The 19,272-nt window shown below is 39.4% G+C and overlaps 1 protein-coding gene across 1 annotated transcript in view; it reads right to left on the minus strand.

Moving 5' to 3' along the window:
* The window catches only part of SETD3 (SET domain containing 3, actin histidine methyltransferase), a 71,494-nt gene that overhangs the window by 42,551 nt on the left and 9,671 nt on the right, over positions 1-19,272 (minus strand). The window contains exons 2-4 of the mRNA XM_007064953.4: positions 6,468-6,577; positions 4,029-4,121; positions 617-765 (exon numbers count right to left, since the gene is read on the minus strand). Of these exons, the coding sequence (XP_007065015.1) occupies positions 617-765; positions 4,029-4,121; positions 6,468-6,570 (345 nt within the window). The 5' untranslated portion in view covers positions 6,571-6,577. The remainder of the gene's footprint in view (positions 1-616; positions 766-4,028; positions 4,122-6,467; positions 6,578-19,272) is intronic.

Consider the following 19,272-nt stretch of genomic DNA (forward strand, 5'->3'; position numbering starts at 1 on the left):
TTTTACAGTTGGGAAACATACAGGAGAGATAACCTTTACCCCAATGGGCTTGCAAAATAAGAATGAGAAAAATACAATTGATACATACTGTATAAGGTGACCAAAACATGGATTTAAAACAAATCAGTGTTTATTTAAATTCAGCTTCAAATAAATATTACAGCACCACTTTGGTTTGGCAAACTAATGCAATGAGGAAAAAAAAAAAGTGTATTTTAGGAAGGAATTTGAAAAAAAAGTGAAAGCCTTGTACCCTGGGGGTAGACAGGGAGTAGCAGAAGGGAATATGTAGAACGAGGCATAAAGACACAAGGAATGGTGAGCTAAATTGTCTGGGCAGAATAAATAACCCAACTAAGGATTCATAATTAGCACTTTTACACAACCCATCAAACAACTGCCCAATGTTAAAGAACAATATAAATTTCTATTGTAAATTTTATCTCTCGTATATATAGTTTACAATATATTTATAACAGTAGTTCCAGTGAAGTGAACTTTACATTGGAGGGAGGGAGAGAGAGAGAGAAAAGAATGGTTTCAATGTCCTGCTGTCACATTTCCAATACATTTACAGACATGATTTTCTAATCTGTTCAAATGTTCATACGTTCACCTTTATCTCCCTTGTTGCTTTCAAACCAAAGCCCTCTTCTTCAAAATTTGCTAATTCGAAACCCTCTGTGGATGCTCCATTTTCAGTGGCCCATTTCATTAGTTCAGGAAAATAGTCTTCTCTTTTTCCATCAAAGGTAACAGACAAACCTATATGCACAATTTATAAAAACACAGAAATGAGAGGATCTAACAGGCCACAGAGGGTCAATGTAAACCACATGTAAAGGAAAAACTCCTAACTATCCCCCAGCTATCCTTTGAAGAGGTTGGATTAGAACTGGTCTTTGTTAAAAGTAACTCAGTAATGTTCTACAGTCATATCCAATTTTAGTCAACCTAAACATTGCCACATTTGCTTACCAGTCACCTTAGAAATGGCAAATCAAACTAGTCTGTGAAAGAAAGTGTCTGAACATTTTCTTTCCCTTTTTTCATTTAAATGAGCTGAAAGTAAAGACATTCCAATGCTAAGTGTTGATGATAACTGCATTGATCAGGACACACAAGTGAATGCAGACAGACCCACGGATGGATTTAAGTGGAAGGTTGCAACTTTACATTGGATAGGGATGCAGTGTGTCCGCCCATCCACCTCCCAGTCATTTCTTAATACCAGGCATTTATTTGGGTCCAGTGCAGAGTTACAGGGTTCCGCAACATATAACCACTAACTTGGGATAGATCCTCCTCAGGCAAGCGTTAGGATTCAGCTCTCTTCTTAATCCTCACCCCCTCTCCCAGTGGGTAAGAGGATACCAAAGGGGATCCTCGGTTTGTGAAGACTTCACGACTCACCTTCTGCTACAGGGTACACCAGCAAAACCCTAGGTCTCACTTACCTCTGGGAACTAGCCATTTTAGCCTTCATATGCACTAGACATTGGCTACTGGGGATGCCAGCAATTAACTTGGTCACACCTCTTGCCTCCATCTGGTATCTATTTCCTGCCTGATCCAATCCCTGAGATCCCAAAGCCAACGTCATCCCCTGCATCTGACAATTACACTCCTTTATCCTTAAAAGAATAATTGTATTGGATGTCCCTATGTAAGATGACTGAGCCATCTGCATCCAGACAGAGTCTGGATACGTGTTGACGGTAAATGCATTTCTAAAGAAAAGAAGGACTCCAGAACAGGGGTTCCCAATGCATGCTTGTGGGTGCCATGGCGCCCGCCAGGGCATTTTTGTGCACCCGCAGGACACCCCGCTGCGGCATTTCGGTGGTGATGTTTCTAAATATATACATGTAATATTTATCCATAATATTACATGTATATGATACATTTGGGCAATAGTATTATGGTTAAAAGGTTCTGTATTTTTCAATGAAAAAGTACACAATGTAAAATATTCAAACTCTGAGTCAAGAAACTCAGTGACTAGCTTTAACTCTGCTATTGTATATATGCATTGTGGTAGGATATAAGGCAGGGTATCTATTACATAATACTAGACAATGGGACATAACACTAGAAAACAACGTCAGTCAGAGAGGGAAGAGAAACAATTGAAGTTCATCCCGATCCAAATACATGATCAAGTCACTCAAACAGTACCAGTTTAATCTTTGATATTCCTGTTGTCAGGAGGTGATGTTTAAAGGCCTAAGCTACTTTTAACAATGTGAGGTTTTTATGCATTAGTCAGTATCTATTCTTGTAGTTCTTGTAAAATGAATTACAAGTAAAATACCTACTAAATGCTAAAAGGTACAGCGATGAACACCATAAAAAAAGGGGGTTATTTATACCAAAACTAAATAAAACATTTTAATAGTATATTTCCAGATAAAAACTAAATTAATATAGAATTAAAGTTGAATACAGATCAGTTGATTACAGTAAAACACATTAGAAGAATGTTTCAGTTATCTGAAAACAATCACCAGAAAATTCAGAGTAAAGGTTAACCTGCAAACACATCCAAACTTGTTAAGGTATGGAAATGCATAGTTAATGCATTCAACCAATTTAAACTCTACCCAGTAGTAATGTCATGAAAGGTCCCTACAGTTAGTGCATAATATGGTTTATAGTCCCAAATTAAATTAAAACTGATTTTTAAGGACTTTTTTTTCCCATTAGATTTTTTTTTTTTTTTTATAAACACACAACAGAAAATAGGTTGATGATCAAGTGACTATTGCTGTAGGAACCTTACCTTCTGCATTTCTTGACTTTAATGTTGCATTAAATGATTTTGGAGTGGGCTGTTTTGGGGTTTTTTTTCGCATTTATAAAGTTAAAATACAATTTATGAAAAATTACTGCTAAATGCAATCTCTGTCATGTCTGGTAACACATTTCAAATTAGAATATGGTATAACACATTTAGAATGATCAACTCAAAATTTAATTTTTGCAGAGCTACCATGATCTAGCTGTCAGACAATGGGGCTGGGAATCACACGTCCTGGCTGAGCTCTATTCCCAAACTGACCACTGTCTCACTGAGATATTAGGCAAACCACAACCCTTTGGTGCCAAAGCTTGCCTGTCTATAAAATAGGGATAATACCTCTAACTTGCTATTGCATTCTTAGATGGAAGTATTTTTATTTATTCATTTATTAATTACAAATATGCTTTTTTTGCTTATGACAAATTTTGTTTGTCCCTTTTGTAGACATTTTATTAACGTAAGAATTAACTTCATAATAAGGCTATTTTTAGACAGTGTTCATACATAAATCTCAGATATTAAGTTTAAAAAGATGCATCAGCAAGTGAAAAAAGCTATTTACGGGTCAGTGCATAAAACTATTTTCCATGGCTCGGGGTCAGATGATGATTATATCAAGAGAAAATTCATTCTAGACCATATATTAAATGGGAAAAGCCAAACTTGCTGAGGCAAATTAATAGCCCACCCAAATCTCGTCTACCCTACAATTCAAATGTTCTCTCAGGGGGAGCTAAAACCATAGTTTTAGCTATGTGATTATGTCAGATGAGAACAGCTACTACAATATCCCACACAATAAATAGTTACATGTCATTTTGGCATAGAATTCCAGTCACACACCGACATTATTTCTGTTGTCATACAAAGACACTTATTCTGCCATTAGCATGTTGTCCAGGGAATTATTTCTTAAAAAAAAAAATTCCTTCCTTCCCAGCAATGTCTGAACTCTTGCCTTAATCCAAAGAGACACTTAAGTTAAACAAAACACCCTACCAGCACTTAACTGCCTAAGCAAGAAGCAAAAAAGATTTACTTACAGAGGTCATTTTGACTTCAACTTCCTGTCTTTATGAAGTTTGTCAATATGTTACAGGAGATATTGCTAGTGAAAAGTATTTGAATGATTTTCCATGCACCTGCATAGTTGTTTGGTATAGATCTCACTGACATGCTATTCCCGATACACAAGTTGCTCTAAATTTTGCTGTTTTTCTATTACCTTTTTGTTTTTTGCGGATTTTCTCAACAAGAGCTCGAATCTGCACATATTCTTCCCATTCCTTTCCAGGACCAGGGGTTGGGCTGCTGCATTCTGGAAGCCAAAAATATCAAAATAAGAATATTTTAATACAATTTAGTCCTTTTATCATCTTGAGAAAGGCCTTGCTTTTATGCTAACTTTAACTGGACCTTACTACCAAATGTCCTTCACTAGATACATTATTGGACAAAACATGTATTGTATAAACACTATAAATTTCCTATTCTTTGAAATGCATGTAGTAGAGCTTTCAATTTCTCATATCACTTGCCTCAAAATGTCACTTTGATCCATTTGTCTATTCTCTGAGAAAGAAAAAAGATCCAATAGCTAAAAAAATTACAAAGAAAAAGAAAAACTAAAGGGACAGAACCATCACCAGAACGTTTCTTCTGGATCCTTGTAACAAAAATAGGTAACAGCAAAAATACTTGGATCAGGTGAAAGATAAAGCTTACTATTACTATTGTTCTTTTTATGTTAATATAATGCTGTGAAATACTATGTGGGTTGAGGCGGAAAGAGAGATTTAACAATAATTTTCTTGCTTTGGACTACAACCACCACCATCCCAGCAACACTACATTGTGCCATTTTCCCAATTTTGGATGCGACTGAAATGCACACTTAAATTTATCCAAGCAAAAACTATCTTTCGCAACTTGATTAGAACACTAGACCTTCGGGATTGAACAAAATATCAAAGCATAGCCAAAAAAAAAAAAAAAAAAAAAAAAAAAAAAGGCATCAGGGCCTTATTTCTGCTTGGAAAATCAGGATATACAAGTCATCTGTGATAGCAATGTATGTGTAGAGTAGAAAGTGCAAAAGCAAGCTATACTGTAGGACTCAAATGGTATAACCACTTCATTGTTTTACCACTCTGAACAATGGTGGCTACAAATCCTAATTTTCTTGGTATAGCACTTGAGTGCATTTAACAATAGGAAAATCAGGACCCGTTTTTCAACAATGGCACAGCTGCAGTGTCACTACCAATGAGAGCTATTGTGGACAGGGATCAGATGATGTACTGCCATGTCATGAAAACCAGCGGTCTTTCATAACCATGATAAACACACTGAGCTCTTTCTACACTAGCCTATATACCATCAGTAGCAAAAGTGAAACTGACTCTTAGTTACTCCTGGGGACATTCTGCGCCAAAAAATTAAAAATCCTGTGCATAATATTTTAAGATTCTGCAAAATTCTGCAAATTTTATTTGTCAAAATAACACTACATAATCACACCAGTTTCAATAATTTTGGTAATTTATTTCAAAATACCTGTCACCAAGTATGTCTGTAACAATACAGACACACAAATTCCCCGAGGAGTACAGAGTACAGAGTTAAAGAAACCCCTATGACAACCCAGTTGTTTCACTGCTCCCTAGCCTCCCACCCCGAGCCCAGCCACAGGGTCCCCCTTTGCCCAAATACCAGAACCCCTTCACCCCCAGAGACCAGACAGTCTCTCCCGCAGAGCCCAACTGTGGCCCCGCCCCAGCCCCTCCCCCCCACAATCCAAAGGGAGAAACAGCCTGATGCTCAGTCCCAAGCTCACATGGAGTTTCCTGAGTGCTGCCCTCTCCTTCCCTCAGGACATGCTGGGAACTGCAGTTGCCAGGAACCCTCTAGCTCCCTCCCCACCCCCTCAGCAGTGTCTTCTATGTTTAAGCTGAGCTCTGCTGGGTCCATCGGCTCCTAGTAGTGGCTAGCAGCACTGCAGCCCATTTCTGTGGAGGAAAGGGAATTCTGCATGCACGTTAATTTCTGCAAAATTCTACATTTGCACAGTGGTGCAGAATTCCCCCAGGAATACTTAAGTGTAAACAAAGCCTATCCAATGGAAGTCATTTGGTGAGCTCAAAATCCTTCTATAAGAGCTTAGGGCTATTTGTAGCTCCAAGGACCACAGCTGAATAATGGAGAAGGTTCATGAAGAATGCAATTATTTCAAGTTGCACTGTTTCTCTACCAGGTGACCATACTGCTCTGATACCACAAGTTATACTTTAATTCAAAATATTTTCTATTTGTTAATCAGAACAGTATAATCCTCTGTGTTTACAATTCAGTAAGATATTTTAAACAAAGATGCTTTGGCCAAGTAAGTTTAAGTAGGGTTTTTGGTCTGATACTTTTTAAATGTGCAGGCACATTAGTAAAACTTCGAACTGCACAAAATATTATATATACACAAAGTAAAACTGAAATTGGGATATAGCTGTAGATAAGAGATTGAAATCTCAAGGCGACACTTCCAGGAAACTTAACTAATACAATTAACTGTCTATAGTACTAAAAGGGGAAATAGGTCTTTTTTTTTTTTTTTTACCCATTCTTTCCCCTCTCCTGCTTTCTACAAAGATGTTTAGAAAATTAAACTTACTCTGTAATAATTCACTAATTATGTTCAACATTTCTTTTGGAGAAACTGTTGCTGTAGCTCCTGTACCTGACTTCTGAGTTTTCACTCTGCTCTTCTTCCCCATCTTCCAACTAGAAAGGAAAAACAGACAAACTGTAATTCATAACTAAGCAGCAAAATATATTAACTAAAATGTGGAGTAGACAAGGTCCTCTCCTGGTAGATGCTTTAAAAAAAAAAAGCATTAATAGTTATCTATCATCACACAGGTAACTAGGTGCCAAATGTTGCCTCCAGGTCCTCCAAATAGTAAGACAGACAGCTTGGCACTGTCTGGAAGGGAAGTTAATTAAAGTTTTTGCATATAACTACAGTAAAAGTATACCTTATATAGGGATAGAAAAATACACCATATCAGTTTGGCATATTAAAAAGTATCTACATTGTCCATAAGAAAAAAGCATTCATGATGTGTATTTAACAAATATAAGGATAAAACAAGTGTCATATTATGGACACCAACTATCATGACAACTTACATTTTACTCTGAATTAAGTTGATACCTGTTTGATTGGCCCAACCAAGTAAAGAGTAATTCAAAACAAACAGCAAGTTAAAAGTTCTACTTCAAGATAAAAATAGAATTATTACTTATGTATGTAATCCCTTTGGAGCAGGTACTCCTGAAATACCACACTGAGCCTCTAGGAGACTCACCACAAACTACAGTACTAATGATGACAGTGGTTTAGGACTGCTTCCCAGGGTCCAGGGCAGAGGCAGAACTAGCTAGGAACACTACTGGGACCAATCATGAGCCAGGACTCAGATACAAGGGGCTGAGTTTACTTTCATTTGGCTGTGTTTGGAGTGTAGCAGGAATGAGAGCTACACAACCAGGGATGACCCTTCTCTTTCCACATTCCTTCCCAAGGGAAGGCTGAGTCCTTTTGGGACACTGAACAATGTCATCACAGAAAAGACTAAAAACCCCAGGAGATTGAGGAGAAACTCAAGGTCAGGCTACACCAAGAGCCAGCCTAACTGCACATTGGAATCCAGATCAAAGAGCCACAAGGATAATCTTACCATCTTTGGTGTGGATACTTTGTAAAAAGACCCTTGTTTATTTTGATATTGTGCTTTAAGTCTACCACTGATTTCAGTGCTGCACCAGCTAGGAAGACTGAACCTAAACTCATCTTTTGCCTAGGCAGGTGCTGGGAAAGAACAGGATGGCATGTATTGGCTGTAAATGTTGGAAGAGGTAGAGTTTATGTATTGTTTATTTTGTCTATTATTCATTCTAATCCCTTTATCCATTGTATCCTACCCTGAATTCCCCAAAACTAATAAAGCCCTGGTTACTGTTTTATTACTCTGGAAGTTGTAACAGCTATTTTATCGTGCTCTAACAGACACTCCTCTATATGAGACTGGGTGCTGAATATTTTCCCCAGGGACAATTCCTGTGTGTCCTCTGCATCAGGAGGGGTTTCTTTGGGTGGAGGCACCGGGCGCCATCATAGGTGAGCCCATACCCCAGAGGAGAAAAAAGGAGAAGACTGCAGCTGCACCCCAGGTATAGGTTACATGTGCATTTGCTAGAGCTGTCCATCTGTGGCTTAATACAATCAGTTAAGAAAAACATGTTTTTACAACCACAATAACTGAGCCATTGGTCTACTAATTCTTAAGATGATTTTTGAGAGGAACTGGGCTATTGTAGACAGACAGCTGTCTGCAAATTTTAAATACACCTCTACCCCGATATAACATGACCCGACATAACACGAATTCGGATAGAACGCGGTAAAGCAGCGCTCCGTGGGGGCGGGGCTGCGTGCTCTGGTGGATCAAAGCAAGTTCGATATAACGCGGTTTCACCTATAACGTGGTAAGATTTTTTGGCTCCCGAGGACAGTGTTATATCGAGGTAGAGGTGTATGGATAAACTTGTTCCAGAAGGGCAACTTCCAAGGCAGTTTACAGTTTTTGATGTGATGAAGTTGTAACTAGAGGAAAAGCAGCTTTGAACACACAGTTGGCTACAGGTTTTGTTTTGAGTGTGGAGAAGAGAATATCATGTGCATGTTATAAGGATCAGATATATATGTATCCAGTCACAGCTGTTTCACACAAGGAGACAAGAAAGTGGTACCACGTACAGCTTATTCACAGGATAATTTAACCTCTCAGAGTACATTAATATACTGTGAAGCTATATTAGTACGGAACATGGTCAGTAATGAGAATCTATTTGCATTTAAAGCATTACTAAAATATAATTCATTACCGAGTATATTATAGACTCCAGCTTCTTCAATGTGATGATAAAAAAAGGTAAATTAAAAAGGTATAGTAAAACAAGAGTATTAATTTCATAGGAGAAAAGATTTTTGTTTTAAAGCAAGTTTTTGTAAATTCAAACTGAAACCGAACCCACAAAAAAGAAAACAAGTTCTAAGTCAGGACTAACGCAGCACCCATCTCAGACTGTGGTGCTGAGGCACCACACCACAAACCTATTATAAGAACCAACAAATTCTGTGAACAATGTTTTTGGATTGACTGTACAATCCTGATAAATGTGTTTTCATACAAGTGGTTACACTTTTTATAACAGATTGTTACCAATATATGGTCATATAAATTCTACCCACATTTTCATTTTCTCCTTTGAAAATGTATTTGTCATGTCCAGACTCTTGTTTCTTGTCATCAGAATGTGTGTCTGGAAACAAAATCTTGCCTGCAGAATTAAACTAGCAAGCCCACTTCACGTAACAGAAAAGCAAGCAGTGGACTGCGGTATCTTGAGAGATTGTGATAAGAAGACATTTCCTTTTATGAAACTCTCCATTTTGATCACAACTATATATTTTTATTCCGTTCACTGGGAAGCCATTACTACCCCTCTTCCCACCTGCTTCTCCCCATCCCTCCCAAAAAGAAACTCAGAATCAGTTGTTCAGATCTATTAAATATTGTTACATCTAATGAAAAAAAAAAAACAACAAAACCACGTGCGCTGCTCAGCAAAAATAAAAATTGCTACTGAGTTGCTACTATACACATTTGTGTGGAGAAATCTTCTCCAAAACCATCCCAGTATAGCTAGCATTTGCAAGGAAGAGAACTTCCTAAAGAGCTCATTTAGATAACAAAATATTGCTCCATAAAAGAGGCCCAAGACTAGGGGCAGACAGAATTGCAATCCACTTACATATGTCGACAGAACAGTGTATTTAAGCAACAGTCCTTCCCTGTCACATGGTTTACCAGCAAATGAGGGAAGGCAACGGTAGCATCATGCTGAAGAAAGCCATATAAGAGACAACACAGTCCTTTATTACGAAGTTGAGAATAAGTCTGATTTGTGGAACTACTTTTATAATGACAGTTAAATTCAGATTTCACAGGTGATAAGAGATTTAGGATTTGATTAAAAAAATCTAATAGCATTTGTCCTAACATCCTGGAAACACATAACTTCAGAAAACTGATCCTTCCATGGAACATTTCTAATTTAAAATAAAATCTGAATTACAAGAGATAATGTGTACTGAAGATGAATAAAAAACAAAACTCTTTCAAAGAAAAATTAAAGAGACCCTGGTTCACCAATAAGGTGGTGAAAAGACATGCTTCTTAGCAGAATACACATGACAAATGTGACAGAAACATAAAATGTATCTAGTTGTATGAAAACAGACTAAAATAAAATTTGGATTAGGGCCTACAGATTTGAATGACCACCAATAGTTATGGTCTATGTCTCATCCTTCTATCCAAATGATAATTCTGTGCAGAACTAATGAAAGTGTCCAGCAAAAAGAAAAGAATACACTGATACAGTGACAAATAAGCTTGGTTACGTGCCATAGCCATATTTCCAAATATAGAGTATCAGCTAGCTTAGCAAAAAGAAGCATGCACAGACAGTGGCAGTGATGGGTTTAACTGATCTTCCCCCTCTTAACACCGCTGGCAAAGAGATGTTTTGTTGCATCAGGCTCTGAATCTCTGTCCTAGCCACACACAAAGAATATTCCTTTAATGAGCTATTAAATGCTCCCCCCCCTCATTTTTAACAGCTTTTGAAAGAATGAACATGAGACACGTCTACCAAACATTTTTCCCTAAAAGGCACTTAGTTTGTAGCAATTTCAATTTTTTAAAATGACCGCCTAAAAACAGAATATGTAAGCAACCCGCGAGTCCACTACTATATAGTTTTATAGAGCTTTTCTGTGTCATAGCTTTAGAGACCTATAGAAATATGGTGCTAAGATTCCATGTCAAGCTCTAAAATATGGACATTTCAAGACAATGTGTCAGGACAGACTAACTGTTGTATAGTGTTCAATCATTGGGACATACTGATGGAGAGTAGGTAAGGTCACAGAGGGCAGAATTAAGGTTCCTACGACAACTGAAAGGGGTCTCCAATACCTATGTAGGTTAATGGTAGAGTTTAATTGCTCTGAACACTTTTAATGAGAAATTTTTGACTTAAGTTTTTCAAAAACTTATTACCTCTTATGGCTGTGGGAAAAAGTAAATATGTTTAAATATTTGTGACTAATAAGGGGCACAAAATCAGGCAAGTGTCAATAAATGGGAGGGGTGAGGAAAGATTTCTGATTTTTAAGAAATCAGTTTATGTGTCTATAATGAGCACTACTTTTACTTGCAACCACCACCCATGTATAGTGTTACTTGGAAGCCACACATTCACACCCTGTCACTTTTAAAGAAGTTATTATAGAGGCTCACGTTACTAATCATTACTTATGCAAAAAGATACCAAGATTAACGACAGACAAGTGCACCTTGCATGAATAGATAATATTTATTACTTTCATCATAGTTTAACCTGCTCATGCAGTATAAACCTATGGTTGTCAGCAATGCACTTGGCTGCAACCAATGCCTTTTCCCAATTCAAGCACTAACCCTGTATCTTCGACCCTCGCTACATGTCTGTTCAGCGAAGGTACACCTACAGAACTTTAGATGTTTGACTAGTACCAGTAGAAGCTTCAAAAATTCAGCCAGGCAGATTGGACTTGCATATTCCCTAGTGCTGAGAAATGCCAAATGGCCCTGTGTGTTCTAACTCTGGAAGAATAGAATATATTTCTGAACAAATAATACAACTCAATCCTTATTTTAAAAGCCTTTAAAAACTGGAGGAATAGAATTAACTCAATTCTAGATGAGATGATGATGAGATTAAAGTAGGTGAGACTGGGTCATACTGGATACAGGGTTCAAAAGACAAAACTTTCTGCCCAAAGTCTTCAGTGAGTAAGACAAACTCCATTATATACAAATCACTGACTCTCCAGTGCTCCTTTCAATCTCTTTTTACAATGCAATAGTAGCATCTCTGACTCCAAGCCAGCCATAAAGTTAATCATTTATTTATGGATTACAAACATCAAACAAATTTGTTAAACCATAACTCCTCTTTCAGAATTTCACTTGGTCTATTCGCTTTTTAAAAAGAAAAATTAAGAAAAACGTACTGCTGAAAAATAGTTTTATTGTAAAACAGACTCCTAAAAATGACCAAAACAATAATACCTTGTACTGAATATTAACACCAATGGGACAGATTACATTTGATTGTGTAAATCATATATGAATATTAATATTAACATACCAACTGGAACTCAAAAAAATGCTGTATTAAAGATTTAATAGAAACATATCTATAAGTATACAACTCTGAAGTAGCTGCACCACACACAGCATTCCTTACATCAGCATGCAGTCTAGCTTTTCACTAAACATTTCAAATCTCTGGAGTAATATTGAATAGACGTCACAATACATGTGCCTGGATCCCAAAAAGCTTCTTCCTTCATTATTTACACCTTGCCCAATCCCTAGACAAAACAGCTATTTTCCTAAACACTTTCAGACTCATGAGGTGAGACCATGTATTTCCTGAACACAAATACAAGATTTTAGTGTTTTATAAAAGCAGTCAATAATATCCCCTACTACTGCTCAGTTTGGTGAATCACTGCAGTTAATGGTGGATCTGGTTGGGCAAGAAACAGCATGCATTAGGTCTGGTTATTACGCCAGATAAATCTAAGTCCCTGGCCATTACCATCAAGCAGCCTCTAGGTCCAAATTACAACAAGCTCAGTATTAACCTGTCCAGATAGGACAACAAATACACAGCAAAGGTCAAAATCTTGGGTAGCACCATAGACATTGCTGGAGAATGCTCAAAAGATGTGAACACTTGTATAGCATGTTTCAGGCCTTTCACCAGCCTCTGTGGTACAGCATGACTTCACGCTTGCCAGAAAGCTGAGGATCTGTAGAACTACAAATATACCAACTCTGTTGTAAAGCAGTGAAACATGGGCACTGAGAAAGGCTAAAGAGCCCTGGATTGATGTTTTTGATTCCCATCATCTTTGTCAGCTGCTCCACATTAAGTGGCAGGACAAGATTAGAAATGAGCATATTTTAAACTGAATCCAACCACCTTCATCAGGCCTGGTTTGATTTTGGTGGCTTTCTTAGTACAGACACATTATTAGGATGGAAGACCAACAAATTCCAAAGTGTGTTTACCATGGAATACCACTTTATGCCCAGCAATCATGTGGTCGCCAAAAGCTTTGTTGGGGCAGTAAGACCACCATTGATTGACATGCTGATTGGATATACAGTTTACCTCAAACATCAAGGATGAGATCTATCCAGGTGGCACTCTAGCTGCAAGGAGGCTATGTCCCTTTGTGATTTGCAATGACAACGACGATACCAGTGTAAGATTCTTCTCTATAGTACATACTTTGAGGAATAAAAATATTGTGACAATGCCTGTCAAACATAAAGGGAAGGCTAACCACCTTTAAATCCCTCCTGGCTAGAGGAAAAAACCCTTTCACCTGTAACGGGTTAAGAAACTAAAGATAACCTCGCTGGCACCTGACCAAAATGACCAATGAGGAGACGAGATAATTTCAAAGCTGGAGTGGGGGGAGAAACAAAGGTTCTCTCTGTCTGTGCGTTGCTTTTGCCAGGACCAGAGCAGGAATGCAGGTCAGAACTCCTGTAAAGGGCTAAAAAGCAATCTAGTTAGATATGCGTTAGATTCTGTTTTGTTTAAATGGCTGATAAAATAAGTTGAGGTGAATGGAATATATATTCCCGTTTTTGTGGTCTTTTTGTAACTTAAGGTTTTGCCTAGAGGGATTCTCTATGTTTTGAATCCGATTACCCTGTAAGGTATTTACCATCCTGATTTTATAGAGGTGATTCTTTTACTTTTTCTTCAATTAAAATTCTTCTTTTAAGAACCTGATTGCTTTTTCATTGTTCTTAAGATCCAGGGGTTTGGGTCTGTGTTCACCTACACAAATTGGTGAGGATTTTTATCAAGCCTTCCTCAGAAAAGGGGGTGTAGGGTTTGGGAGGATTTTGCGGGGAAAGACGTTTCCAAGCGGGCTCTTTCCCTGTTATATATTTGTTAGACGCTTGGTGGTAGCAGCAATAAAGTCCAGGGGCAAAAGGTAAAATAGTTTGTACCTTGGGGAAGTTTTAACCTAAGCTGGTAAAAATAAACTTAGGGGGTTTTTCATGCAGGTCCCCACATCTGTACCCTACAGTTCAGAGTGGGGAAGGAACCTTGACAATGCCACATAAGTCAATACTACAGTTTTTCTCAGTGCTGCTGTGACCAGCTCATAGACCAGGGGTGGGCAAACTTTTTGGCCCAAGGGCCACATCGGGGTTGCGCAACTGTATGGAGGGTCAGGTAGGGAAGGCTGTGCCTCCCCAAACAGCCTGGCTCCACCCCCTCCCACTTTCCGCCCCCCTCAGAACCCCCGACCCATCCAACCCCCCCTGCTCCTTGACCCCTGACTGCCCCCTCCCAGGACACCCCCTGCTCCCTGTCCCCTGACTGCCACGACTATATCCACACCCCCAACCCTAACCAGCCCCTGGGACCCCACCCCCTTGTCCAACTCCCCTTGCTCCCCATCCCCTTATCATGCCAGAGCCAGCCATGCCGCCGTGCTGCCCATGCAGTGGCGCGGCTGTGGGGGAGGGGGAACAGTGGGGGAGGGACCAGGGACTAGCCTCCCTGGCTGGGAGCTCAGAGGCCAGGCAGCACAGTCCCGCGGGTCGGAGGTGGCCCGCGGGCCATAGTTTGCCCATCTCTATCATAGACAAAGTTCCTGTAACATGTAAATGCCCTCATAAAAGTGCTCTTTTTTAGCAGAGGGCAACAGAATATCTAGTGTTCCCCCATACAACATTGTGCAAAAAAAAAAAAAAAAAAGCTAAATATGATTTAAAGATTAAATAAGGACATTTATCTGAAGTATGAGGAGAAATGTGTCAAGTGTGTACAACAGACCCCAAAACTCAGTTCATACCAAAGATATCACTACTCTGAAAAACAAGGCAAGCACTAATATAAAAACAAATGCAATTCAATAATGCCATACTAAAAATTAAATAAAAAATTAACAGTTGCTTTCCCCTTCACTTTTTATTTAATCTCAGGGTCAAAGGGATAATGCTAGGAATAATATGAATGTGCTTGATAACTAATTCATGTAGGTTTGTACTATGAACTATTCTAATACACCAGCTACTCTTACTCTTAAAGTACACTATGACCCAAGCACGGAAATGATTTTCCTCTGATGTTTTCATTAGTAGACGGAATATGCTGTTTAAAAAGATAGCAAAAAAGCTATGCCCACGATTGTCCGTGCTTCCCAAAGTATCGGTTTCTTTCCCTTTCCACAGTAAGAGGTTTTAAGCAGACTCAGCGGTAACACCATTTATTCAATGACAGAAGCCTGTACAGCGCATTTTAGGATGCTACTTCAGATATACGCTGGAAGATAATTTGCAGCAGTCGTAAATGATTTTTACCAGTCTATGCATTTGTTTCAATTTTTTTAAACTACTCTCAATACAATGCATCAATAAAACTTTTAGATCACATTTTAGTTTTGGTAATTTAGCCAGAAAACCTCAAGTCAGATACAGCATCTGTTTTTCAAAAAGGTCCTGCGCTTTTACCCAATTTTACAGCTGGGCTGGTGACTGAGGCACAAGGACATCACATGACTTCCTTAAGCTTCAATCAATCCAGCTGTAAAATACATCTGGATTGTTTGGGAACACATTGCTCATATGCTTCGTGCTGGAAGAATGGGAAACATGTTTCATTTAATCTAACGGCAAATATTTTTCCCCAATTCATAGGGTACCAAAAAAACCCTTCAAAATAAGTCTACACTTATTAGTTAATGGATACATATATCTTAGAAAAGGAGAGGAATGGTGACTGCCAAAAGAAAGTGTCCCTTGTGGACCAGTTAAACCTGCCCAAAAACATTCAGTTGGAGACCTATCTCCCTGAACAAGCATAAAATCATCAGACCAGCTGTGTAAGTTGTGGTTCAAAACAGGAGTGATTAACTCACTGTAAAAATACTTGGATTGATGTATCAACCCAGTTTTTATATAATTAAGAAGTCACCTATTAGGTAACATTTGCTACCAAAAGTTCATGTGCTAATATATAAAACCACTGTAAATACATGCTACTTTGTCTTCAAATATGAATTTGGCGATTATGAAAGATGCCAAACTGATAGCCCTGGAAACTGAAGTCCTCTGTGTGGACACAAAACACGTATAGCAGAGACAGGAGAGCTGTTTCTACAACTGCAAATTTAAGACCCATAATTCACCACTGCTCTACCTCCAGCAGTGTTAACAGCAGTGCTGGTTGTAATATAGACAGGACTCGGGCATTTTTACCACATCATCTATCTTTGTCCAGAGTCAGATAATACTAGAGACACCTGAATCCTGTCTTATACTACTGCCTTCTGGGATACTAGCACAATGAAGTTGAAACATTGTTAAATTATAGGTCCTATGCTATAATTGTAACAATAGTATAAGCTTTCATGGCACTGCCATAGAGTGACCACCTTTAGGCGCAAGAAGTAGTTCAGCCTCCATTCTGCTGTAGCTACTGGATTCTTTCCCAAGGTTGCCAAACATGAGACGCAATTGTGCCCACTGTGGTAGTGGTATCAGTCCACTGGAAACTGAACCGAGACGCTCTCACTTGTTTCACACAGACCATCCAACTTTTGGTTACTATCAACCTCAACTTGATATAATCCACCAACCTAGAGGTGGAAATGCCTTATATTCATTAAGAGTTTCCTAAGTCATTAATTCCTCTGTATATTACTTTTTTAAATGGTGACCTGAAAACAAACACACACACACACCAACATTTTAGTACTTTGTACAAATGCTCTGAAAATGCAAGGAAATAAATCTCAGCACGCTAGTATTTTTCATTTGCTTTTTCCTCTTTTACAGCTCCAGAATTGTATTCCTGCTTCATATAACATTAGAACTTGGTAAGAAAAATTTTCTCCAATATCGCAGAGATTTTAGAGTTCTCTTTTTCAACTTGTGTTATAACCAATAAAATAAAAAATACAAAACTAAGCCACACGGCATAATTCAGTTAATTGAGATGTCTCCAAGGAACAGATTTAAGGCTAAATATACCTAATGGCAAGGACTACAGTTTATTAGGACGCTTAAGTGAAATGCCCTCAGGTGACTTAATGGCTATTGGGCCTGACATGCGAGACATTCTCGTGCTGGTTGTTAATTTTTTCCTCAACATATTTCTGTCCATCCTTAGTTAGGATACAAGGAGAAAGTGGCTGAAGTGCTTTACCACTGTCTGCCAGGCTGCTCCTTTCCAGTCAATTATTCTGAGCTACCATGCTGGCATCTCACATCTGTCCCTGCCACTGGACAGGTAGCAGACTCAGCCTATCTCAGAGTAAATGTGCTCTTACCCAATTCCATGGACCTTTACAGAAATGCAACGGACTCATCCCAGCTTTGCAGCTCACCAAGTTCTTGACTTTTACTATATACCTCTGACTAAAACTTGGCGGGGGGGGGGGGGGGGGGGGAAGGGTGCCTGGCTCAGGAGGGCGGCCTGGGGGCGTACTGCAGGTGCTGGGTGGGGTGGGGTGGGGTGGTGGTGTCATGGTCCAGGGGCGGCACCAAGGGCGGCATGCGGGAACAGTCACAGCCCCGGGGTGTTTATGGGTGCTCGGGGTGGGGGGGTGGGAGAGTGAGTCATGGCCTGGGGGGTGTTACGGGTGCTCGGAGCAGGTGCCCGGGGGAGGGCGGGGTTGCGGCCCAGGGGGGTGCCGCAGGTTCTAGCAGGCAGGCGGGCAGTGTTGGTGGGGCTGGAGCAGGCTCTCTACCCAGCTCCTAGTTCCATGCGCTGCCTCCGCTCCACCCCAAACCCCGTTTCTGCAGTTGCTGTCGCCCTTCCAGGGAGCTCCCCCCCCAGGTAAGCACCCCAACCCCCAGCCCCCCCTCACACTCAAATTCCTGCTGCTGGGGGGCGAAGGCGAGACTGCCCTGGCAGTGGCCCATGAGCCTGGCCCAGGAGCTGCCCAAGCTGCTCAGGCGGCCACCGAGCCAGGTGCACTGGCCGCTACAGAAGTAATGGAAAATCACGGAATCCATGACTTCCGTGACAAACACAGAGCCTTATGAATGATGAACTAAATGTTAACTTTGTTTTAAGATGTTACTTTGGGTGTATTCCCCCCCCCGCACTGATCCAAATACAAGTTATTGCTTTCTCTTAAATTGCCATTTATCTGTCCCTTTGATCAAAGTGGAACCACATGGCCTTCTCTCCAAGACTCTGTCCACAGATCAACCAACTAAGGATGTGCACAAGGGCAGCACTCAGATTACTATTAGTAGGACCCCACCAAATTCATGGCCATGAAAAATGTGTCACGGACTGTGAAATTTGCTTCTGAATTATAATATTCTAGCTCAGAATGGCACATCAAACACCAAAATAGAACAGCATTTGAAACAAACAAACGTTTTTTAAACTCTTTTCTTTATATTTAAGGTAAAAGGGGGATTCTGGGGTCAAAGCCATATTTAGACTTTACTTTTCTATGTTAGTCTTTCTGTGTAAAATTCTGGTCTTATTCCTCCTTGTGAGGAGGTACACTTTTAGGATATGATATACAGTGGTCTAGCTATGCAGCTCCCAACAGAGATAAATCAATATGTAACTTTATCCCTTTGTAAACAGTTAGTTTCTTCCATTTTTTCTTTTTATAATTTCAAAGGTTCTCTAATACATGCTTTACAACAAAGCCTGCAAATCTCTTTTATATCCAGGTTGTAATCTTAGATCACTTTGATCGATTGGTCCATCAGCCCTCACAGAGAGAGCACCGATCACAAGTCATTTGTGGTGTTCTAGCCAGTCCTTCAGTAACCCACTGGCCAGGTTGTCAGCCGCACCGGACACCCGATCAGCATAAGGCACTGAAGCCCAGAACCCCTGAGCGATCCGCCAGCCTCAGCCTCCCAAGTAGCTGGGATTATAGGCGCACGCCACTGTGCCCAACATAATCCCAGATATTAGGGCAAATGTAACTTCAGTATGTCCAGTTCTGCTGCTGTTGGAGTAAGCAGTCAAAAAGACTGCTTTAATTCAGGAAATACCACTTTCCACAGTTGAGGTAAATGAGGGCTACATTTTAATAAAATGTTAGCATCGGCTTTTTTCATATATAGCTAAATGTTAAAAATATGAAGAAATAATTTCTACATTTAAGATGACATTCACTTGTGCAATTGTTTTAAATGAGAATGATGTAATGTAACAATTAGAATAGCAGATTTTAGGAAATACTGAAGTATATAGCAAGCCATTTATAAAGTTACTTTGAGAGG

This window comes from Chelonia mydas, chromosome 6, assembly GCF_015237465.2.
Source record: "Chelonia mydas isolate rCheMyd1 chromosome 6, rCheMyd1.pri.v2, whole genome shotgun sequence".
NCBI classification, from domain to species: Eukaryota; Metazoa; Chordata; order Testudines; family Cheloniidae; genus Chelonia; species Chelonia mydas.